At 31.7% G+C, this 24669-nt stretch overlaps 7 protein-coding genes and 2 long non-coding RNA genes across 11 annotated transcripts in view; 4 read left to right on the forward strand and 5 right to left on the reverse strand.

The window, feature by feature from the left end:
- The first annotated feature begins 1348 nt into the window (after positions 1-1348).
- Positions 1349-6331, forward strand: Dok (docking protein homolog). The gene is made up of 3 exons (XM_033334958.2): positions 1349-1847; positions 2193-2366; positions 2450-6331. Exons 1-3 carry the CDS (start codon positions 1776-1778, stop codon positions 3872-3874), a joined length of 1671 nt encoding a protein of 556 aa, XP_033190849.1. The 5' UTR covers positions 1349-1775; the 3' UTR covers positions 3875-6331.
- On the reverse strand, positions 5104-5848 carry LOC117157165 (uncharacterized). The gene has a single exon (XM_033334961.2). The coding sequence runs from the start codon at positions 5846-5848 to the stop codon at positions 5267-5269; it is 582 nt and encodes a 193-aa protein (XP_033190852.2). The 3' UTR covers positions 5104-5266.
- Positions 6332-6450: 119 nt separating the features above from the next.
- LOC117157167 (uncharacterized) lies at positions 6451-7842 on the reverse strand. Its single transcript, XR_004464237.2, has 4 exons — positions 7715-7842; positions 7363-7496; positions 6989-7205; positions 6451-6918 (listed from the first exon to the last, which is right to left on the reverse strand). It is a non-coding gene; the product is annotated as an uncharacterized LOC117157167 (long non-coding RNA).
- Positions 7843-8766: 924 nt separating this feature from the next.
- On the reverse strand, positions 8767-10451 carry LOC117157166 (uncharacterized). Its single transcript, XR_004464235.2, has 4 exons — positions 10437-10451; positions 9918-10162; positions 9356-9415; positions 8767-8949 (listed from the first exon to the last, which is right to left on the reverse strand). It is a non-coding gene; the product is annotated as an uncharacterized LOC117157166 (long non-coding RNA).
- A 2026-nt stretch (positions 10452-12477) lies between these two features.
- On the forward strand, positions 12478-15872 carry LOC117157161 (WD repeat-containing protein 91). The gene is made up of 8 exons (XM_033334956.2): positions 12478-12752; positions 12978-13242; positions 13320-13435; positions 13604-13791; positions 13878-14193; positions 14258-14379; positions 14464-15118; positions 15197-15872. Exons 1-8 carry the CDS (start codon positions 12633-12635, stop codon positions 15344-15346), a joined length of 1932 nt encoding a protein of 643 aa, XP_033190847.1. The 5' UTR covers positions 12478-12632; the 3' UTR covers positions 15347-15872.
- On the reverse strand, positions 15863-17570 carry Spt3 (Transcription initiation protein Spt3). Of its 2 annotated transcripts, none has more exons than XM_033334959.2 (5): positions 17251-17570; positions 16938-17168; positions 16523-16837; positions 16251-16438; positions 15863-16162 (listed from the first exon to the last, which is right to left on the reverse strand). In XM_033334959.2, the coding sequence occupies exons 1-5, from the start codon at positions 17324-17326 to the stop codon at positions 16022-16024; spliced, it is 951 nt and encodes a 316-aa protein (XP_033190850.1). In that variant the 5' UTR covers positions 17327-17570; the 3' UTR covers positions 15863-16021. The 2 variants fall into 2 exon arrangements, with proteins under 2 accessions (XP_033190850.1, XP_033190851.1); XM_033334960.2 differs by having other exon boundaries at positions 15863-16159; positions 17251-17567.
- Positions 17571-18665: 1095 nt separating this feature from the next.
- LOC117157332 (huntingtin-interacting protein K) lies at positions 18666-19618 on the forward strand. Its single transcript, XM_033335318.2, has 3 exons — positions 18666-18860; positions 19122-19229; positions 19346-19618. The coding sequence occupies exons 1-3, from the start codon at positions 18678-18680 to the stop codon at positions 19439-19441; spliced, it is 387 nt and encodes a 128-aa protein (XP_033191209.1). The 5' UTR covers positions 18666-18677; the 3' UTR covers positions 19442-19618.
- Positions 19619-19770: 152 nt separating this feature from the next.
- LOC117157333 (uncharacterized) lies at positions 19771-21466 on the forward strand. 2 transcript variants are annotated; one of them, XM_033335319.2, is made up of 4 exons: positions 19771-20315; positions 20385-20489; positions 20700-20853; positions 21055-21466. In XM_033335319.2, exons 2-4 carry the CDS (start codon positions 20419-20421, stop codon positions 21157-21159), a joined length of 330 nt encoding a protein of 109 aa, XP_033191210.1. In that variant the 5' UTR covers positions 19771-20315; positions 20385-20418; the 3' UTR covers positions 21160-21466. The 2 variants fall into 2 exon arrangements, with proteins under 2 accessions (XP_033191210.1, XP_076481098.1); XM_076624983.1 differs by having other exon boundaries at positions 19771-20156; positions 20393-20489.
- A 9-nt stretch (positions 21467-21475) lies between these two features.
- Positions 21476-24669, reverse strand: part of rdx (BTB/POZ and MATH domain-containing protein rdx) — a 44329-nt gene continuing 41135 nt past the window's right edge. Inside the window, exon 8 of the mRNA XM_033335312.2 lies at positions 21476-24565. Coding sequence (XP_033191203.1) covers positions 24421-24565 — 145 coding nt within the window. The 3' untranslated portion in view covers positions 21476-24420. The remainder of the gene's footprint in view (positions 24566-24669) is intronic.

Consider the following 24669-nt stretch of genomic DNA (forward strand, 5'->3'; position numbering starts at 1 on the left):
TTTGGCCGATTCGTTATTACAGGCTGAGTTGATCGCGATCACGAGCCGTATACCGAGCAAGCCTAATGCAACTCGATGCACCGCGAATCACAAGAAAGGTCAGTTCTTTAATAACTAACTACCGAACGATCGAACCCCCGTGAAATTGAAACGAGACATTGTTTAGCCTAGTTGCGTGCGCTATCGAACTCATCGCGAAACTCACCCTAAGCTTTTCAATATTATAATGTTCTCAGAAAAATTTATCAAAATGAAAGAGGTAGACGAAAAATCAGATATGTATAATCCTTGAAAGTCGATAAAGTGAGGAGATTATATCCATACTATAAAAATGAATGTCTCCGCTACAGGCACGTAAAGAATTTTGTTCGCGTTATAATTTATTTATCATATTGTTTGAGATAATAGTCTCACACATGAATATACTTTTTATATTTTTATCTTTGGAATGTTTCTAACATTGTGTACCTATGCGTGCTATATTACAGTTCCAAGAATGACTAAAAATTGAAGAAAATAGAGATATGAAACAAACTGAAGAAACATCGAATAGCACTTTGGATCGGTCTGCATGCAAAGTATCGACACCGAGTAATGTTATTACATATTTCGTTTGCGCGCGCGTTTGTCACAGCCAAGAGACAATTGTATTGTTTCATATCGGTTGGTGTACCACTTCCGTATAACGAAACCAGAGATAAAGCCTAGTTGCGTCGGTTGCATTATTCCAAGCCTACGCGTCGACGTCGCTAATAAGAAAAAATCATCCATAGCTTGGTGATTTTATACTTCATCGTAGGAGCGTTTCAAATTCCTTTTGTTCGGTGTCGTACTTTGTTCCACTTTCGACTCGATGACTACACGCTATTATGTGTTACATACCAAGGAAAATAATTATAGATTCTTACTTTAAATACTTTTATTGCAGATAAAATTAATGATTACAATACATATCATATTAAAAATTAAACGACTGATAATGGAAAGTAGAGAAAAATGTAATTATTATCGTTGTTTAGGAACGGAAGTCGATGTGTCGCAACTCACAACGCTTATCTATGACCAAGTCTTGCGTCTGGAAAGAAAGCAAACAATCCTCGATTTAAATCACCTCCCATTTCGTTTCGCATTGATTACACTCTGGAATTCTCGACGTCAGATCAAACGAAATAACTCAGACATAACACACGATGCGTGATAAAAATTTTTTACAAACAAAGTTTAGAAGTTGACGAGTTAAAAGAAAGAAAGCATAAAGAGAGAAGGCAAAGAAGAGGCGCGAGAGTTATCTCTCGGGAATAGTCCGCGCTTCTATGTCCGTTCGTGACAATTCGGGCGACGTCGTACGGTCGGAGGACGTGCATGCCTCTATTACCCGACAGTTGGCTCCGAATGTGTCGGGGAATCATGCAAGAGCAGTACAATCCGTGTCGTTATATACCATACACGATGTATCCGTGCAACACGTACACATAGAGACGAACGAATATTTTTCTCCTCGGCAAATCTAGTCGACGTTAAAGACGTCGGGCTTAAAGCTTTTGTGAAATGTCAAGCGCCGTACATTATAATGGGTTGAATGTGTTCGGGAAAACTGTCAAACTAAACGTAAACGATAGAGTACCATTCGAAAGCAGAGGCGAACCAGTGAGAGGAATAGCACGGACGGGAAAAAGTGGGAGTGAAAGTGGAAAAATTCACTTTTTCAAAATTATACGAGAAGCAAAGGCACGTTCCTAGTAATACGTGAGGCTGCTGATGTTTCGCAAAAAACGATGGAGCCCGAGGAACCTCTGTTACAAGGGATCCTGCTGTTACCACCGCAGGGAATGTTAGGCCAGCTCAAGGTTGGTTAACGTTCCTATGAATAAATGATTGTTTCAAATTCTCACGATCCATTGACAAATTGGTTTTTCCCATTTATTTATTTATTTATCTGTATCTTTCAAAGAAATATTTGTCCATATCGATGGCCACCGATTAGTGATCAATGAATTAACCTAAAACTCGCGCGATAAGTTCCAGACATTTCAAGCGTGTGCAACAACGCTGAATCGATCTTGGCACACGTCATTCTTGATTCATACCAATAGTTATGATTTTTCAAATACACAAAATCTGTTTCTTTTCAGTCTTCTTAACATTAAAATATTTATATTGACAGGCAATTACGTTGTTTATATCTTTTATAGAAATCTTGGCACAAAAGATTCTGTCAGCTGTTTAGAACTAGTAACTATGGGATCAAACGTGTAGAAATTTATGATAATCAAGAAGAAGCTATATTGCAGTTACATGCTCCTCGCATCATCACGTTAGATGCATGCATTAAAATAGCACCTAGCAATCAGTCACATGTATTTATTGTAAGTAAACATTTAACATAAGATTTAATATTTAGCAAACAGTGAAATGAAATGATTCAGTTCCTTATTTTTGTTGTATGTAGGTTGTGACTAAATCAGGAATTCATTATTTTGGATGCTATTCGGAATCTGATATGAGTCATTGGATCACTGCATTCCAGTTAGTAGCATTTAAAGATAGTGTGTCTAATCAAACAATAGAGGAGAACAACGACCTGTACTGTACCAGTGGAGAAGGAGTATTTTCTGTGAAAGTAGTAGAGACAGATGCATCTAAGCGATGTGGTTTAGAAACTAGGAACTATACACTTGTAGTAGCTGCAGTTGATATTAAATTAATGGATGGGGATGTAGTTCTATTTACTTGGCCATATCGATATATCAGAAGATATGGTTACAAAGATGGAAAATTTATTTTTGAAGCGGGACGAAAATGTGAATCTGGGGAAGGCTCTTTTCGCTTGGAACACAGCAGTCAACAAGAAATTTTTCGTTGTATGTATTCCAAGATGAGGTCAATGAAAAAGTTAATGCATGAAGAAAATAATGCAAACATTGACTGTAATGATGCTCAATATCATGCAGCTTTATCGATGGAAGCTGGATCTAGAGCAGCCTTACCCCCTTCTCCAAATAGTTCTGCTAACTTAATTGATATTGACTTTTCACCGCAAAATTCACAGAAACAGTCAACTTCATCATCTAATTTAGATACTAGTTCATCTTCTAAACCGTCTTTATGTATCGGTAAACCGAAACCCGCGAAACCACCGCGAAAATACGTTTTCACCAGTTTGTTAGACAAAAAAAGCGTAGATCCCGAAGTATCAGAGTTGCCTGCCTGTGGAGAATACAAAGCATTAAATCGCGATAATTCGCCAGAAATGTCTCAAAAAACGATAGGAAGTTCCATATTAGATGACGAAGAAAGACATCCTTATGACCTAGTAGAAGTAAGAAATGATGCATGGAAAACTCATGGTATTGACAATATACATCACACAGAGAGATTAAACTCGTTGTTGCATAGTGATAAAGACAAAGAAAATGAGGATGATTTCCAATACGAAACGATGATGCCTGTTATATCGTCCCAAAGCTCTTCAAAGAGTAAGTCTAGTATTACAGATAGTCCAGTGACTTCGACTAATCATGTACCCAATGATGAATCTGATTACGACAAGTTGGAGCATTTTGGTTCTGCAACTAAAATTACTCAAAAGGGCACATTCAAATTTGGAAACTTTAATAGCATGTCTCAAAATTCACATTCAAATGTATCTTTAAATACTTCCGTTGCTGATACCAGCACTGCATGGTCCAATTATGATATTGTTGAAGATATGTCTGCTGTTAGATTAGCAGATGATAGTCATCTTGGATATGGTGTTATTAGAAAGAAAACAAATCAGTCTGATACTGCATCTACAAGCAGTAATATGGGTCCAAAGCATAAAGTCTTTAATAATAGTGAATATGCAATTGTGTCAAAACCAAAAAGGGTATAAAAAATCAAAAATAATTTCAGTTAATAGTGACTACACAAATATATTAATTATTTCTGCTCCAGAGATTCTTAGTTCCCGAAAATGATAACAAAATACTAGTCTACAGTATGACTAGGGTAAGCTGATTTTTATTGTGCTAAATAATGACAAAAATAAACATGTCAATATTTTATAATATTATAAAAGTGCAAAAGTGAAATGACATATTTTTGTGCAAAGATTAGTTTAAGAAGTACTAGTCTACATAATCACTGTCAATTATGTAAGAATAATTATTTTTAGAGGCAAGATGATTTTACACATTTTAATAATATTTAAAATATATTATTCAACAAATATTAAATGCTAGTTTATCAATATTATAAATCTGAAAAAAATTGTCACTAATATTTCAAAAGTATCAAAATGACTGATTGCAATGAAAAGATACAGTGCCTTATATCACAAAACATAGTCTGATAACAAACTCAAGCAGAATTTGGAAATTAACTTTGCATGTCATTCCAATATCTGGTGTACTTAGAGATTTTTAACGTTATTAATATCAATAATAATATTATCACCATAATTAATTATTCATAGTCCATTATTATAATACTATTGCAAGTTGGACAGAAGTAGTGCCTTCAGAGATGTTTAAAGTTTACGATAGAAACTTTTAAAAATATAGGATTTACATATGCATGATAAGGAAAAAGCAATAAATCATTCCTTTTGTTTTTAATACTATATACGTACATATTTTACATATATATATTTGTATTATACATATATACACATTTATAAAAGATTTAATTATCATCTATATATTTCACTGTTAGTAAGAAAAGACATTTTTATAACAAAATATAATATGTATATGTACATATTAATTGATATACACAGAGAAGTATTCAATGCATAACACAATTAGAAATTTGCCATATAATTTCTACATGTGCCAAGATCTGTTATTTCTTTAAATGAAATTAAATGTTATTGATATTAAATATATATCTAAATTTGTTTTCATAAAAAAAAATGCATGTACATTTAATACTCTGAATTAAGAGGCAAATCTTACAGAATTTGCATCATCTGATCTGAGGAACTTTGTTCAAGAATATATATTTTTTACCAAATTGTATATATTAGAAATATTATTTACATGTAGTATACAAACGCACAGTAGAAACAATGCTGTTCTTTTTTAGCAATTGTAACATGAAGGATGAAAAAACATTTAAGTCTTCTTATGTCAACCAAACTTTGGATATTATTGTTTCTTCATAATTATAACATAGCATTAAAAATACACATAGTCTACAATAAATTTAAAAGTATTTACATTTATTTAGATATATTTATGTCTATTTTGTCAAAATAAAAACTCTGCTTCCTGAACAACATTTCCTACGATTCTTCTGTAGATTTAACCTTCTTATTTTGATCGTGTGTTTCTTTTTGCTCTTCTATTAAACGCTGTTCTATGTTTTTATTATGTAGAATCAAATCATATTCCTCTTTAGCGACAGCCTCGAGATATCCATCAAAATCATTTTGGATTTTTCGTACGGTCTCTCCTTTCGCCGCCAATATTTTTTCGATATTCCTTTTGTTCTTTAATTCGTCGAACCACCCAAGATTATCAGCAATTAAGTGATTATTCTTGCAGCCGTCACAACGAATTATAACTACTCCTTTTTCGTATGCTAGTTTCGATATAATTTTCCCATTTCGATAGTTACATTTTTTACATGTAAACATCACCTTTAGTTTTCCTACAACTTTGCCGAGAATATGTTTGTTAGAATCTTCTTCCTTGTTTTCTTTCGATAATTCGCTAAGATTCGTGTTCATCCGTATAAAAATTGGCTTGTGTAGACTGACATCAAGTTTATCTTTCAAAATCAATGGAATCTGGCATGAATTTATAGGTTCTCTCGTAAGAACCAGTCGCGTTCCACATCGAAGTATTTGTCGCAACGGAAACATGCTGATTTTTCTTCTTTTTTACCAGATCTTTTATTCTAGGTACACTGTCATTTATTGAAAATATCATTTACTAAATTTCTTTTAAATTGTAATGATATTACCATTGATTAAACCAATTATTTATTACTTGTGTACTTACTATATATCTGTATTTCACGTACATGTTGATATATTTACACGTGACAGGAAAGTCATGACTATTAATGTTGTGACACTTAACTATCATTTTCGTGACACCGTATGCATACTCCCTCTGCTGAACACTGCGTGAAATAACCCGCGCCAAATTCAAATTATAAAGTGGTGTAACTGAAGCAATGAACAGAGAAAATTTCTTTAAATTAAATTTAAATTTTACATTGTAAAATTACAGAATTACGTAAATTACTATACAAAAAATTGTAAACTAATTGAAAAATTGTAGAACTATTGTAAACTTGCAAATTGATTTGAATAAAACAATCTTATTTGCAAATGGGCAAAGCACTTAATTATTTAAAACTTTCCCAAACTCCATAGGTTTAAGGAATAAGTTATAAGAAATGAACAAGAGTTCGAGAAAATAGGTAAGTATCGGTTAGGTATTGGTAAGTATTGGTAAGTATTAAGAGCATAAAATAACATAACAGATATCCCAAATCTTTTGAAATCCCTGCATATGACGATATTTTCTGAGAAACTTCAAAAGCACAAAATTTTCCGACCTATTTTGCGATTTTGTATCAGGAGAACATGATAGCATAAAAGGTGACACGATTTAGGCGATTCTTGGAAATTACGTCACTTTCCAGGAATTTTTCGGAACCGAAATTCTCAAAATTTTGACCAATTTCTGGCCTGACTTCGTGATTTTGTATTAGAAGAACATGATAAATCATGAGATTGTAAAATGCTGTTAAACTACAATCACTTATTGAAACTCCTTCCACATACATTTTATATAATTATTTTACAATAAATACTCTTATTTTTCATTGTGTAACCATTTCCAAGAATGTCGTTGCTTCTGGTTGCTGTTGATCGTTGCCGCTGTTCCTTGTCATATCCTGAATGTAGTTTGTGTACTCAATCTAAAAAGAACAATTTATTTCTCGTATTTAATTAAGCTTTTAAGCAACTTTTATGCTTTTACACTCTTACCCTTTTCTAGCCGCCGCGGTTCAAATGCATGTTTTTTTTGTCTCTCGCCGTACATACACACGTTTCTCCCGCCAAGAGCCCCGGGAAGAAATATGCATATAGCTCGGTTATTGGTTGTTAAAGGCACTTATTCTAAGTGGGCACTTTTTGGCTGACTTCTTAACTAATTGCATTGGGGATTTCCCTATCCATCTGTGATTCCAACTAATACTTTGATCTATCAAATAAAATTAGGTTAAAAGGAAGGTAGGGAGAAAGCTGAGGTCCAATTCAGAAGACATAATTATAAAAATCCATAAATTAATTCCTCAGATTATTCTTTTGTACAGAAAGAAATAAAGTTTTGTTCTATTTGCGGACACTGGAACGCTTACCATAATACATACTATTTCTATTGCTGTCTTCATCGTATACTATTGTTCTCGCCCTCTTTGTTTAGCAGTATATATATCTATTCTTGTCGCACACGAGTCGTTCCTTGTTGTACGGACAAGTCATGTGCTGCTATCTATTAAAAATAGAAGTAATAATAACTTAGAAAGTATAATAGATGGCAGTATGTGACTTGACAATAGACAAAGTGCGCGATAGTGTTAGATAAGGACAAATATATGCCCCGTCACAGATAAGGAACGCGCTAGGGTGCGATAAAGGCAAGTGTATATATTCCTACTAGACAAGGAATGCGTTATTGTACGAAGAGGACACCAATAGCAATTAGTTCACCTTTTTCACCGCTGTGTGGTGATAGTGTGTCTTTCCATAGAGATATGTATATGAATCTCTATGGGTCCATTTTAAACCAAATGTATATGCATATATGAAGGAATCCACGTTTAAATTTACCCTCTGTAACCATCTTGTCAGGAAATCTTAAAATGACCAGTACAAGAAATGTAAAAATAGATAATAATCACATTTATACAACACACAATAGGCACTTAATATAAACTACGTTATATTATTACTATTGATATATATCAAGACATACTGAATAATTAATATTACATAATTACTGCAATTGTTTACATTAACATAACGCACATGTTTAAAATTAATCAAATCTTACCATTACTAGAAAGGAAATTTCCTCTCTACTTTTACGCGGTAAGCAATGCTAAATTATCATTGGCTAACAAGATTAACAGATAACTCCAATTTCATTATCATTGTCGCCACTCTTTTCATAGTTTATTTATGATGAAATAAGTTTAAACCGTTTAGCGGTGTAAAATTATAATGTTTGAAATAGACCGATTTTTGAAGTTTGAAGTTTTTATAAATAATAATCATTATCGATGTTATGAGTGCAAATAAACGATATGATATCTTTAATTTTTGATAACAAAAAGTATAGTGAAACATTCTGCATGATTGGTAAACACAAAGAAGGAAAATGAATCAAGCTGTGGAATTTTTATGTAGTACCTTGATCACACCTACCCTTATCAATAAGAAGTAAACGGTAAATCAAAAAATGATAAGTACTAAGGCAGCTCATGTTATACGTAATTATATTTACATAGGTTGAGATGTAGTTTCTATATACTTCGATGTAGTTACTATACATATATGTGTGTGGTACTATACATATATGTGTATATTTACATACATACATATCGTATGTAATGCGCATTTAAGTCGATCCGTGAATACTAACACTTTAATCGTTTCCTGCGAACCTTTCATATGTGAGGAAGGTCATACATTTTTAAATGAAAATGATTGACAAATTTAATCAATTATATTAACAAGGTTCTAACAAAGGTAAGACGAGATATTTTGTTAAATCTTTATTATATTTAACATAATACAGGTAACAGTTTTATAAGAGGCATTATTTCATAAATATACGTATACATTTGAAAAATATAATAGAAGCAAGAAATAACCTTTAATATTTTTTTCTTTTTATTTTTTATTACAACTACACTGTTCGCCAGGTTTGCAAGCGCATGTGTCTGCAAAACAAAATACAAAAATAAGATTAGTGTAAAGTATCTAATGCCAGTTTATCTATAATAAATATTAAGTATAACAAAACGTGAAACAGAAAGTAATTCATGACTTCAAAAATTGTCTTAATATTTTGAGTAACAAATTTTCAAACAAATATTTCGTGTAAGTAACAAAACCCGTTGGAGATCGTAATTTAACCGACCTATAGAATGAACTGGCACTAACAATAGTCATGGTTAAGCGGTCGTTGGCCGAGTTTACAAAAAAACAGAGCAAAATGAGATCAGAGAATTGTTACCACATTTCCCCGAAGATTTTTTATATTTTGTTAATAGGCTAAAAAATAAACTATAATTCTTTTAACATATCGTTGAAAATTTTAATTTAAACTAAAAATTATTGTATTACCTGCGCTTGAGGAATCGCCGCATTTGCATTTCTCGCCACAATGACATTGTTGAGATTTGTCTGCAATAAAAAGTAAAATATAGGTAAATTATTACGTTCCAATACAGGTAATTATAGGTATAAACCAATAAAACTAGCCGCGTATTATGAAAACTCCAAAAAAATTCCGCGTAGTTCTAGAAATTTCAATTATCTCACATTCATTTGCATAAAACGAAACTATGTGAAAATATCGAAATGCATTAATACATATTGCAATTTAAAAAAAAAAGATTTGGAAAGCAGTTGCTATAATTATAAAACAAACAATTTGACTAGTTGTTAATAATTACAAGTGAAAAATATTATAAATGAACATGTCAAAATATATGTAGGAAATTAAGAAACATTGATACTGAAAATGTTAGCACTTAAATAAAAGCGAATAGGATTACTAAAAGTTTTACAATAATTTAGTGAATTGCACATTCAATCAATGAAATTGCGCATTGAATTGCAAAATTCCATCAGATCGTCATATAACGTAAGGAAATAGTTTCTTAGAAATAGAAGTAATTCCTACCTGAGCCCTTATCGCAAGCTGGTCCTGGCATTTTGTAGTTTGTAAGTAGTTACTTGGTTCGATTTACTTGCAAGCAGAATATAAACTTAGTTCCGACACTTTCGGCGTACCTGTTTGAATTTATCGATCATCTCCTACTATGAGCGTTCTTATAGTAACGCATATCAGCGGCGTGTGCAACTAGCGTCGTGCGCGTGCGTGCCATGTGCAAATCAGGAAGCATACTACTAATTCACCCTGGCTTCCTGTATTAAAGTTAGAATTTCGGAATTTCAGATATTCTTGAAATTGCATCAACATCTGCCACATTTTTCTAGTATGATAATAGCTAAATAGCAATTGTTTAATTTTCTATTCGTTTTCATCGTACGTTGTATTGCAGAATATTAGTGATACAAATTTTATAATTGATTAATACAAGGAACAGAAAACTTCAAACTCTGATAATTCTGTTATAAGAAATCAACGCGATTTTATGCATGTATTTAATTTTAAATGCTGGTAACTAGAATTACTTACGGGGCACATAGATACACAATTTACATCCCTGAACTGATGCAACACGAAACCAATGAATCACATTACACGTTATGCAATATTACGAGATAAGAACATTTGTATTACCGGAGTCGAGTACTACAATGAATTAGAGTTCATTCTAGAAACTTTATGCGAAGAATGTCTTGTAATTAGACTGAATGAATAACTGAATTTCTTTCTATCCTTTTCCCAAAGTCTGGCAGAAAACATAATTAAGCAAATATCATAATATCATATAATATAATATCATAATAAATATTTCATTCGTATGTATGTCGTTTTACGAGTATATTTAATGGGAAGTAAAAATAGTAAAGTTCATTACGAACTTCTTAAGAATATAGAGAACATTAAATTAAGTGAGATTAAATGTATTTTATTAAAAATTATTACTTTATACCATGATTATTTATAATAAAAATATGAAATATTAGTTTTATTGCAAATATTTAAATAGAATTTAAACATTTACCGAGTTGCTACTAAAATTCGTTTTTCTGGCTGCTTCTTTAACATGTGTGAATTCATCCTCTAGTTGTAAACCATGGTAAATCACAAACGATCTGTTTTAGCATGAATATTTTTTATAAGCTGCATATCTGTAGCTCTTATAAACATATCCACTGGTGACATTATAGTGTTATAATTCAACCGATATAAGCCTTCTGCATATGGACTTTTTAAAATCTGCCTTACCTTTATATTCTGTACAAGAGGGTTCACGTTCAGAAAATATATTTTTTCTTTCTACAATTCTTATTTAGAGGAGATTTAAAGCAGAATAGAGCATACTTAGAGAAGGGATCGCAAAAGGTAATAATTTAACAATGGTGATATATAAAAAAGAATGATAATTTACATTTGGACATAAGTTAAATTTTTTTTAATATTTAAAGTTTCTGTCTTAAAAACTATGTCTTTCTCATATTTAGCAAGCAGCGCTTTGCATGTTGCATTCCGGACGACTTGCCACCCTTGTTTGAATTGGCGAACTGATATTGCGCTCAAAATCCAAATGCATAATTAATCGGATTATCAATTACAGAAAATTTAATCTAAACCTATGCGTGTATGTCAGATTTGAACCTTCGGTCTTCAATTATTTTGAATCTTTAACATTTTACGTCTTTCAATAGGTTTATGCTATGTACAAAGATGTAGACGATCAGTCAACTGAATTCTCATTGGTGAAATGGCATGGAAGCCGGTAAACTCTGTTTGAAACTGGCGAACTCAATCATCTTCTCTGTCTTACGATCATGGCAAGAGCCAAACCGGGCTGTATAAATCTCGCTAAGGTGCCCATGTTCATTTGCAAAAAGAAAGCTAATTAAGAAAATTGATTTGTTAACTTTTATGGTCACAGTTTCTGAATTAAATCCTGAGCTTCTGTCCTACATTTCATTAAACCTATGAAATGCATGAATAAAGATATACAAATTCTATTCGATAGATAGAAACACTATTCTGTACCTGTTCCGTGTTCTATACCTCGTACTGTAAATGTGAAATCATATTAACACTAAGTCGTGACTTCATAGTTATGATACCGAATGTTAGAACACTTATATAGTACATTACGTAAGTACATAATGTACTTATAATACATTCTTCTTATCTCCCTCTTAAAGAGAAAAGTCATGACTTTGTGCAACGTGGAAACGTACCGACTATTTTAATGGGCTTCAAGCATTTTACCTGTCCTTAACCATTGGTCATAAAAATTATGTGACAAAAAATGCTTGCATGCTGCTTTATCTTTATTTCATCACAATGTTTGTGATAATCTTATGACATGATATAACATAGATATAAATATTATTTTACGTCCATTTTTCCTAGAATGTTACATACTTAAATTGATAACCTATTGACTACTAGAAGAAAAATTTATTCTTTATCCAAAAATCTATTAATTTTGGATATTATCAATATTTCAACAGTTAAGAAAATGTCATGTTTTGTTAATTGTGTTCGTTCATTTTGATCATTTTTTATTTCAGAAACTTTTGATTTCTTTTTATGGTGATAAATAGGATATGCTAACGTTGGTAATAATGACTGTCAGACGAAAATTCGCTGCATATTCAGCGAACAGCAAAATGGCCAAAGGATGACAACATACGGCTGTCAGTTGAAGGAGAAAGTTGATATTTTGAAGAGAATTAAAGGAAAATGTCTCACATTCAGTATGTGGACGAATTGGTCAAGGAATATCTGCTCTTCAGAGGTTTTAGCCAAACCTTGAAAGCTTTTGATAACGACTTGAAAGCCGAGAAAGAAAAAGGCTTTAGGGTGAGCTTGTAAGGAATTATGATAGAGAAAGTGAGAAAGTGAAAGAAAAATATACGAAAACAATGTCTACAAATTTCATTTAGTTAACGAAACTACAATAAAAAGAATTAAAACTTAAATTTAGTCTCTTATAGTCTCTTCTAAATACCTTATAATGTTTACATTCCTTAATTTCAGGCAAACTGATATAATTCTAGCAAAGATTTTCATTATTTTTTTTATCAGGTTGATAAGATCGTCGATCAATTGATGCAATACATATACAATTATGACTTAGCATCTTTAAGAGAATTATGGGGACATTTAGACATGAGGATGTTCTCCCGTTTGGAAAGTCATTTTACACCAGCTGTGAGAAAACTAGAGAATGCTGTTCTAAAAATGTACTTGGTTAATGCAGCAGTAAACAATAAACAAGATCGGATTCAAGAATTTTTTACAAAAATGACACCAGAGTTACAAGGACATTCAGAATGGAAAGAATGGTTTGGTAGGACAACATTTTATTGATAGAAATAGTAGAAAAAATGTATTTTACATTTTATTATTTTTTTGTAATTTTTACAGCATTGCCATTTGTTAAAAATCCTGAAGACAATCCAGCATACTCTGTACATTTTAGTAGACAATGGCAGGACACTATGTTAGTGTCCCTGCACAATTTCCTTGCTACTATTTTTCAAGTAGGTGAAAGGTATTTTGCATCGTGCCTCTCATTTACGAGTCTTACCATTTTGATAACATAGAAAAAAATATTAATTTTAACTTAATACAATGAACAAAATGTAGTAATATATTTATATATTTAACCACATTGTATATAGTTTAATTTTAATTCACATGAATTATAGTGTATGCCACAACCGACGTTGCTTGCGATAGACGAGGACACAAATAGATTGAAACGGCTTCAAGAAGAGAATGAAGTATTGAAACAACGTTTAAGCGAGTCTGTTAAGATAGAAAATGTAATGGATGTAAATCCAGGACCAGCTCCTCAGCATCCACCACTCATGGATGACTTTTACATTATAGCACAGTAAATATTTTAATTTACCGTTTGATAAACCGATGTAATTCAACATGCTACACCATTTACTAACATTTTCCTTGCTGTTCAAACAGAGAATCTCCTTTATTAGAGAATCCAAAAACCTTAAGGAATCTCATAAGAAATATAGGCGGCGGTTCCAGTCCAATTTTAAGTAGAAAGCCTGGGACAAGTATAAGAAAAGTAGTAGAACCGGAAGTGACATCAACAAAAAGAACCAATACGAAAGGAAAAATACATTCGATCAATAAATCCGAACCTGTTAGTAAAAGAAGTATTAGTTGTGATTCAAGATTAACAAGCTCTAGAAAAAGAGATTCGTCTATCGATGCAGTAGCTGAGCGAAAGGCTAAAGATAAAATCGATTCCACTTACATTCTTCTTAGTCAGGTAAAATACTAGTTATTTATGTAGCAAATATTTTAGAAATTTTCATAATATGTTTCATTTCCAGGAAGAGTATACGGAACATAAAACATCAATAATTCAATGTAAAAGTAATGCAAGTGGCTCCTACGTAGCTACAGGTGATGCAGATGGTATTATTAAAGTATGGACCCCGATACCTTCACCAAAGTAATTACTTTTAATATTTACAATATCAGTTTTATGGCAGAATTTTGTATAAATGTAATCATGTTTTTTTTTTTAATTCTATAGAACTGTTACTACATTTATCTCTGCTCCAGCAAACTCAAACAAAGCAATTACTGCGTTAGACTGGATATCAAAAAATGAGCGTTATTTTTTACATGGTGATAACAATGGATTGATTCAATTACATGATACTCGTGATTGCAAAACCTTATGGGACATTCAACATGAGAACTCTCGAATCATTACTTTGTTATGCAATCCAACGGAATCCACATTTGTATGTTCCGTTTCAGATTCGAACGAAGGAAAATTATTATTGTACGACATAAAAACAAGAAAATTAGAAAGAACTTTACCTATGGAACAAAATGTAACTGCGTTGTGTTCCGCATTTAATCATAACGGGCAGCTCCTTATCACAGGGCTATCCAATGGAAATATTTTAATACATGATTTAAGACGGAACGAAATTATTGATAATATAAGCTGTCATTCGAGTCCAGTTATTGATATAGAACTAATTAATGATTATACAAATATCTGTACACAAAGTGAGGATGGAAAATTGTGTCAAAGAAGTTTGAATCATTCAGGAAAGATTTTATGGGAAACGAAAATCAAGGTAGAGAAAAACACAGTTCATGGAAAATTGTTCACTTTTGACCAAAGCGGTAACTATATGCTACTTTGTACACAAACTGGAGGAAATATATATAAAGTACGTAATTTTTATTGTCTACTGATATTTTAAGGATTTGATAGCTCTGTTCTTCAACTACTGAATATAAATTTTCAGATGCCACCAGGTGCACAAGCAAAGATTTTAGAATTAGGCGGACATAAAGGTACACTTTGCTGCGACTGGTCTACCGCCAATCAATCCGGAACGTGTATAACTGGTGGTGCGGAAGGGAAAGTACGCGTGTCGACGTTGCTCTCACCATGATACAGAAGCAAAATTAGTATCTGTGTGAATTCATGAAATAATGTGTAAAATTTCTAAAACTAGCTCAAATTTGTAGATACTAAATATATATCTAGAATACTGAACGTCAAGACGAAACTTTTTAATCATTATGTTGCATAATGAAATCATTTTAAAAAAAAATATTCAAAGTAAGGTAAAATTAAAGAAAAGATCCAAATATTTTATGAAGAGTACAATGAAAGCAAACGTATCATGCGTTAATGCAAAATCAAGTGTATTATAATCCTATCTTTAAAATGGAATCAGGGACTACCAATTGTAAAATGTACAGGAACTAATATAATTGTAAAGAAAGGATACATAAGGTACCTATGAATGTCGCGTTAATTAATAGGACACATGATCGAACGACTTTGTAAAAAAAAAGAATAAAATTCTAATAATTTATGTAGCGATATAATGTGTACACCTAATATTAAAAATCTAAGATACACCTGTAAGAGGTACGGGAATTTGTCAATAAATATTGGGCAATTTTAAAACACTCCTCTATTCTAGTTTAATATACAAAGATTAAAATACACATTTAATCAAATATAAATTTAGAATACTGATAATTTTTTTTATAGAAGGCTCCATTTTAGAAGAACATAAACTTTGCTCCTCTAATTAAATGAATTAAGTTAATCTACTTTATGAAGATAGAAGTTTTAAGTGTGGTTTTCTCATGGACCAACGATTAAATGGACCTGTCATATCCAATTGAGGTGACCAATACCGTCTGAGAGCTTCAATTATTTCTGCAGGTGTTATTGGTTTTGTTACAGCTACCTGCTTAATTATTTTAAAAAAGAGCATAAAAGTATAATATTTCCTTTTATCATAGATTTTGCATGTTTTAAATGATAAAAATATCACAAACCTTGCCATGGTAATATGGTTTATAAGTGTATGGATTAACATAACTAAGTCTAAGTCGATCTATAGCATCCCCATATATTTTATTTTGGTCCTGTCTTACTAATAGTGCAAAATCTATAATTTGTGCTACTGTTTCATATGCTAAATAACCCAAAATTATATATGCTTGTTTTGTGACTGTTATATCACCTAAATAGCATAATACAAAAATATACTTAACAGATAAATGAAAATTATTCTCAAATGTAAGATAGTTAAATACACAAAACTCACTGTCTGGTGCTATCCAATCACTAAATTTGTGCCTATTCTTATTTGCAAAGGATGCATTACGTGCCTTACTGAATTTTAAATATCTAGCTTCATCCATAGACCGTGTCATAATCTCTGCACGAATACATCTTTGTTGTTTAACTTCATCTACAGTAGATGCATCTTCAAAAAGTTCACCAGTATTGTTAATTTGACTAAGAAAACTATGCAGTGATCCTTTCTTTTTTGATCCATTTGGACTTTCATTCTGTACAATATCTTCGGGTGAATCGCTTTCTATTGTTTTGTGTATGGAAGACTTAAATTCTTTTAATTCTACAAGATATTGCTAAATGAGAATATGTATTATACAAATTTTTATATTATATTATATATATTAAACGAATTTTTTGGTTTATGATCACATCAAACTTGCCTAAATATTTTAGAAGGCGTTGCAATTTCACTTTGTTTTTGCGTAATAAGAAAATCAGATCTTCCGCAGAAATACAAATACCCTTTTTCGAATTTCCCCGTTTCTCAGAAATTTCGCAAGCTTTTCTTACTATTGTCCTCATTTGTTGTAGAACAACTTCTTCTATGATTTTCGCAGATTCAATTAATGGTTCACTACTGTCTCCAAAACCATGCATCATCTGTCGAATTTCTGTAAAATATTCTTCCTATTCATATAACATTTGGAAATAAAAATTTCAAATATCAGAATTTTTTATGGAAGATTGAAATACCGGTAGTGTAATTCACAGGTTCATTTCGAAGGAACTGCGAATCATTCGCTGGCTTAGTAAACGATGCTTCTGTCATAATTATGAATTATTCGATAAGTTTTATCTCAGTGAAATGTAAGAATCATTAAGAAACTTTCTACACAGTATACATGACAGTTGTTTGTGTTGATTTAACAGTGATTAGGTTATGTTCCATATACATGTATGTATGTGTTATTTATATGACCATGTCGTAATCTTACTACCGTTGCTACATAAGTACATACGTATAATCCTCACGATTATTTTGCATTAACATTATTTTATTTTAAATAGTATTAAACTTCATAAGTAAAAGATATCTTGCAACTAGTAATTATTATAATATTGTAATTTAATATTATATAAATAATAATAATGTAATTTTATATTATATAATAAATAAATATCGATTGTCAGAGTCTCATGGGGTCAGTTATTACAACTGGAGATTCATCAATTATCTATTTTGTGACATATTGTATAGATAAGCGCAAAGTATTAGCGAAAATTTGAATGTAAGATTATTTGATATCAATATCGTACAAGGTAGAAATCAATATTTCCGGTAATTCTTTTAGTCTTTTATGATGAAATACGTCAATTCGTGCGTAAAGTTCGTAATGCATACATACATCGAACTTCAATTTCTTTTGATTTAAGCATAGCTTAGTGGAATATTTGTATTGAAAAGTTGATCTTATATATTTATTTCTTCTTGAAACTGAACATTCTGCAAATCAAGAAAAATCATAAATTTTTTATACAAATACTTCACGTGGCGGCATGAGATTAACATTAACTTCTTTTACAGTCTTGCGCCTTTTCTACGCGCCTATGCGCGTGATTCTCACGTCTACTGTCATGACAAATTAAAATAAGTCTAAATATTTTGTAATTTTTTATATTTGTTAGTTAAAGAGAAAATGTAATACATATTGAATAAACATTTTACGAGTAATTATTGTTGTTTTCTTGTTTGATTATGGATTAACATTCTAAATATGTATCATTAAATTATTTCTTCCAAAGATATTTTAAAGATGTTACAAAGACCAATGAATTAAACATCGGTATATGAAATTACGCATGACTTATGTAAATAAGCAAATTTATGATTTTATATTTCATAAATGTAACATTTTAGTAAGTCATAATTGTATCTTCTATGTTAACAGAACACAATGATATAATGCATTAAATCACAGCTCGACATGGAATTACTAACTCTTTCAACAATTTATAATCAATATTTTTCAATAAAATATAACAAATCAGATATAACAAATAATAACAACATAACAAATCTTATAACAAATCAGATGCGAATGATTGTTTTGAAAATTTTTGAAGAGATTAGATTGCACACTGTGAAGTTATCACATGCAGTTTATAATCGTCTATAGAGCATGAAGTACGTTTTAAAAAAGGGAAAAATGGCGGATAACGATGTAAATGGTGACTCTGATGAAGTACAACAGGAGAAATCACAGAAAAAGGCAGCAAAGTATGATAGCGGAGCGGCAGATCTCGAAAAAGTTACAGATTATGCGGAGGAAAAGGAAATATCCTCGTCTGATGGATTCTCTTGTGTAAGTGTTCCTATTATCTTATATTCCACGTGTTTATGGTTGTCAACAACATTTACTAAGTTTCTTTGGCAATGATGAAAATTTATATCTTTCATGTTAAAAATTAGTTTTCCTGTTTTCCTTTGTTGAGTATACATTAATTTTTATAGGTTAATTGTTCGAAAATATGTAATCATTAAGTCTAACCTATAAAAAGTTGTATACACACAACACGCACATAACTATAAGTTGCAATTATTCAGTACGATTTGTATACTACAGGCGTTAAGCATAATCGGAGATCGACGGAATAAAGAAGCTGCTGAGAAGAAGGCGAGAGAAAAGGAATTGCTAAAAGTTCCTATTAAAAAGGAAGACGTAGATCTTATTGTAAGATATTTGATAATTGTTATTAATATTCTTTTCTAATTAATTTTTATCTATTTATTATATGTTGAAAATTTTATTATATTAATTAGATTAATATTAAATTCATTCCATTCCAGATGAAAGAAATGGAAATAAATCGAAACGTAGCAGAACAAACGCTCAGGGAACATAGTGGAAACATTGTGGAGGCATTAATTACATTAACAAATTGACTGTACAGCATCAATTTCAAACAAACACTGACATAAGAATCAACTTTATTGTAAATTATATGGACTTGGGGATTGTTATCACTTTGGGTTATTAATAATTTATTCGTGTATATTGCAAAATATACTTTAAGCTATCCTGTATATATATATACACACACATATATATATATATATATACATACATTCTTTTTATTCATGTACCTATTTATACCATTTCTTAAGGACACATCAATTAGAATATATTGGGGAATATATTATATCTCAGGATAAAATAATTGGAACTGTATGTGTTATCAGTGTGTTACCATATGATAAGATTATAGCCTTTATATGTGCAAGGTGTTGATTGTTAGCTCAAAGTAACGTATTTACTTGTTTGCAAAAGGTTGAAAGATTTATAGTGTATCTATACTTTTCTAACAAATTTTCAATAAAATTTCAATAAAATTTGGAAAATTAGGGAAATCAGTGCAATAAAATCTCTTAGTTGAAAATCACAATGTGAAATAAATTAGATTCCTGTATTGTATCTAAATTTAATTTTCAGGGGCACAGATTATTTTATGTTTTTTTTATATATAACATGTGCACAGTGAATTGTTTAAGTGATGATACAGGTGTACATCAGATTTTATTTTGTTAAAACATTCTCATTTTTCCGTATATGATAAAAAAGTACTGCTTCCAAACAGGATCACAAACACTATCGCCATGTGTATGTGATAATTCAGTTAAATACCTATAATTACCTATAATTAAATTAATAAAATATAAAAATAATATATAGCTTCAAATTCACTCTATTTTTGTATCTTCTTCTGGGGGCGCTTCAATTTCCATGCTGTTGCACATACCTTAATTGTAATCTTTATTGGTAAGGTCATTTCCTTTACTTACACACATATATGAACTTTTTATATTATATCAATTAACTTGTTTTTAGGGATAAAGGCTGGAGTACGATTACAGCGACGAAAATGGTCATCTTTCTATTATTAGTATTTGGTTTCTTTTTCGCAATTTTAATATATTGCAGAACCTATAGCAGGTACGAATTATGCCTTAAAATCTAAATAATTTTGTAATCCAATTCTAGTAGATTTTTTAAGCTATGATTTAGTTCTACAAATGTAATATAGTTCTAAAATTTAGAATAGCCTAAATTTTATCTATCTTTTTCATCTATTTGATGAATAAACAAAATTGCTGGACGTTAATATCGCTTTTATTATCATTAATTAGACTCTACACTTTACAGAGATACTCATCAGAGATATAGTGCTGCTTCCAGTGATAATATAGATTGCAGATCATTACAATCTAATTCAATTTATGAACCATCAGTGGACAGACCACCGTCTTATAATGCAGCTTGCAGTGCACCTCCTCCTTATGAATCGCCATTGAACAGCGTATGTTCATTTCTATTCTATTAATCAAAAAAATATAATACACAAAAAAGGAAATAAAACAATCGAACGCGAAGAAAATAATTGTACATATCTAATGTATGTTACTCATTATAGTAAAATATAAGATAGATAAAAATCTAGATTAGATAAAAATTTTGTCGCGTAATAACATATTATTTTACGTTTATTTGTGTTCTCTAGGTATCTATGTTCGAAGCACCACCAGTTTATCAAGAAAGTTCGCAACAATCTAAACGAGTATCACATACGAGTAATCAAATAGTTCCGATCACAAATTATATTTAACACATTTTGTAGTCACGTATTTGTAATCATGTCTCATATCTAATTTAGTCTCAGTTAATTAAGAAGCTGAATTAATTACAAATAAGGTATCTAAATAAGATTTTTCTTTCAGTGAGTGAGTGAGTGAGAGAGAGAGAGAGAGAGAGAGAGAGAGCAATAAAAATTCTTTTATTACGAATCTATATCATTGCATTTAATATTATTTTTTTATATATATATTTTCCATCTGCTGACATATTCGAAACAAACACTGAAATGTATTAAATAAATAAGCGACATGTCGAGGGATAATGAAAATCACGTAAAATTCTCATGATTATATAATGAAAATGTCATTTATTTGATGTGGTGCAATGACTTAAAGTAAATGGAAAAATGAACGTTTATATGAGCTGGGTTCGATGAACAGCAGTCATGTACTTCGAAAAGCTACCACTGCTGAACTATTCGTTACAAAAAGCTTCTTTTTTTTTCTTCGAGTTTAAATGCAATATACAATGGAAGTGTATCAGACAGCAGCGCAGTAGTAGCTAGTGCGACACGAACATGCTGATTTTCATGATGAGGTAACACTTGTCTTACTTGTACTTAGTTTATCAAATTATCCAGTCATACGCTCATGCAGATTGGTTCAAAAAGAATTGCATCTAATGTTTCTCGAACTGTCGTACGGTATTAATATTTAGTTTTTCGCGTTTTTAGGAAAAAGACATTCAACATTACGAGTTTCATGAGATATTTTTTTGTTCGCCGCACAGTCCCAAAGATAGAACATGGGTATTAGAATGGACGTAGACAATTTTTTCTTTTCTCTTTTTTTGTTTGACATCTTTAAAATCTGAGCGAGCACACATGGCCAAAATCTGTTCCTTAAAGCGCTTACATATTTCATTGTTTCCTTTACACTTATTTTCATTCCTCCGTTTAGTAGTTTCATCGACTTATTCCTTCGTAAGCCTTAATAACCTACTATAATTGAAATAAACATCATGTAAAAAACGGTGGAAAAATCTTCCCTAACTATTTTTCCATAGGAGTTGCTTCTTTTTTTTCATTATTTTTTTTAATCTCGACAGAGATACGTTACGGCGTCACGACAGGCGGTACGGGTAAGTGTATGTACGTGTCGAGATCAAAAACGAGATACACATATATAATCTAATCGTATTAATTTGTCGCGATTACATTACATTTACTTAAAGCATTGCTAGTGTGTTTCAAGGAACATGAGTTTAGCACAGTCTGTAAAATAGAATAAATTATAGTTGATTATTGTACCCTTCATTAAAAGTATGGTTCCGTTTCGGTTCAGTTCTTATAAAATACAGTAGATATGTACAGTAAAAACCTTAAAATCGAAAGGGACGCTAGATTTGGGACTGTCCGGATATAGCGACCGTTTCCTTAAAAGATAAATTCACTGGCTGCCAGGATCGTCAGAAAGTTCTAGAAAGGTTGTGATACAATTGCGGTTAATTACAGTGGTCTTATCACAGAACATGTATGGCATTAAATCTTCGATATCATTACTTCTTTGTAATGGTAGGTATTTATATCTTGTATTTAAAACGTTCGGTAAAGCTAGGTCGGAGGATCAGGAAGCCAGTACGGTACTAAATGATGATTATTGTTTTACGTATTCTGTCGGTTGCCCATAATTCAGATCATTGACCACATAATTTTGCGATTTTGATAATTACACAAAAAACGATTAATATTCTCGTACTATGTAATTGACTAACCTTGTTATTTTATACAATTTGTTTTAACTTTTTTTTTCCTTTTTCTTTGTTTCCTGTTCCTTTTTCGTCATTTCCTTCTTTTTTGATAACGCGTTCATCGACTTCATCTTTTCATTTAATGCGATTCTTGTATCACTTCTAATTAATACAGAACATCCTGCATACGAATACGATAGACATTTCAATAGTAATCAACATAAAATTTGATAAATTATGGACAACCCTAAATTTAATACAATATAATAATAATAATAATATAATAATAATAATAATAATAATAATAATAATAATAATAATAATTCGAATCTATCACTTCGTCTACTATGCAATACTCGAGAAAACAAAACAAACTGTGCCTAGCAATAAAGGGGTGAGGGTTCAGGGACATAGAGAAAAAGGCCGCAAAGAGGATGGGACAAGGGGCGGTATCTGCAGACAAAAAATATACAAAAATACGGGGCACAGAATGCGTAGCATTAATAGTAATCATAGTAGTAGTCGTATATGCTGAGAGAAAGAGATCATAAAAAACACTAACTAGAATCATTTTTTCTCCGTTCTTGGAAGAATTCGACGTTTCCATTTTGCCTTCTTTTTTTCCATTTAAAACTAAAAATCGCTATATCAGTAATAAACATATCTAATTATATTCTTGTCGCTCGCGTACACGGCGAACAAGCGAGGGGCATTTCGTTTGATTCATATTTTTTCGACAAAGGAACAAAATCTTTTTCTTATAAGCGTCTGATCGACGTCTATCACAACTTTCTTCGCGCATCATGTGTATACCTCCCTCTTCGCGTGTGAGTGTATATGTGTGTAGTAATGTTTCAGCGAGTTTCAATCTCGCCTTGGTCCTCTGGCTGCTTCTGATGTCTTTTTCATAATACATAGATGGTATGCGCGCTTCTAGCTATTTTCGTTTTATGAACGAAAGCAAATCCATTGCGAGACCCTAATGATGCGCATTGATAAATCGCTGACATGATTGTGTTGCGTGTCGGTGGATAAAAACACATGTTTCTCTCACGCACGAGAACGTAACGTTAATACAAGACGCACAATGCAAAGTACCAAAAATTCTCCAAACCATTCCCAACCAGTTGGGGATAAACGCATCATGATTTACTTGTTTCCAGATTATCTTCCATATACGTGTGTACAAGTGCTCGAACTTCTCTCTCCATTTTATGTGATAGGCTTCTTCTAACGTCGACGATCTCACCGAATTACAACAAAGTCTATAGCCATAGGTTAACTGCGTTTCTCGCCTGGAGCTGGCCATTTGAACCGCTGCAACGCTGCAACACTGTATTTCTTGTTTGAGAGATACGTTTATCGGTCAAAACCCATGAAGAACAGTTCTCGTCGCAGTTCCTTTTCAAGTGGACCAGATGATGGCGCACTAGGAAACATTTATTTAGCACTACTTGTATCACTGTACACAAAAAAGTCATGAAGGATGCAGAATAGGCGGGGGCGATGTAGAGGTCGTGCCCGGAGTTAACGGTGACTGTTTTCAGCTCTGTTTCACTCGCTTCCTGGGCGGTCCGATCGGTGGAATTTGTTGGGTGGCTAACGCTCGAAACGCTTCCGCTATGAGATGCGGATGAGAGTTCACCATCGATTTAAAACCTGCTGTGTCCATCACGTCCGTCGCGTGTCTGTAACACAGATCGAACAAAATGATTGAAATATTTTTCTTTTCTTATCAGTTCTTAAGCTGTACAGTTGTTTCACAACAAAAAAGAAAAAGAACTGTTTTGCG

This window comes from Bombus vancouverensis, chromosome 15 (genome assembly GCF_051014615.1).
Source record: "Bombus vancouverensis nearcticus chromosome 15, iyBomVanc1_principal, whole genome shotgun sequence".
In the NCBI taxonomy this organism is placed as follows: domain Eukaryota; kingdom Metazoa; phylum Arthropoda; class Insecta; order Hymenoptera; family Apidae; genus Bombus; species Bombus vancouverensis.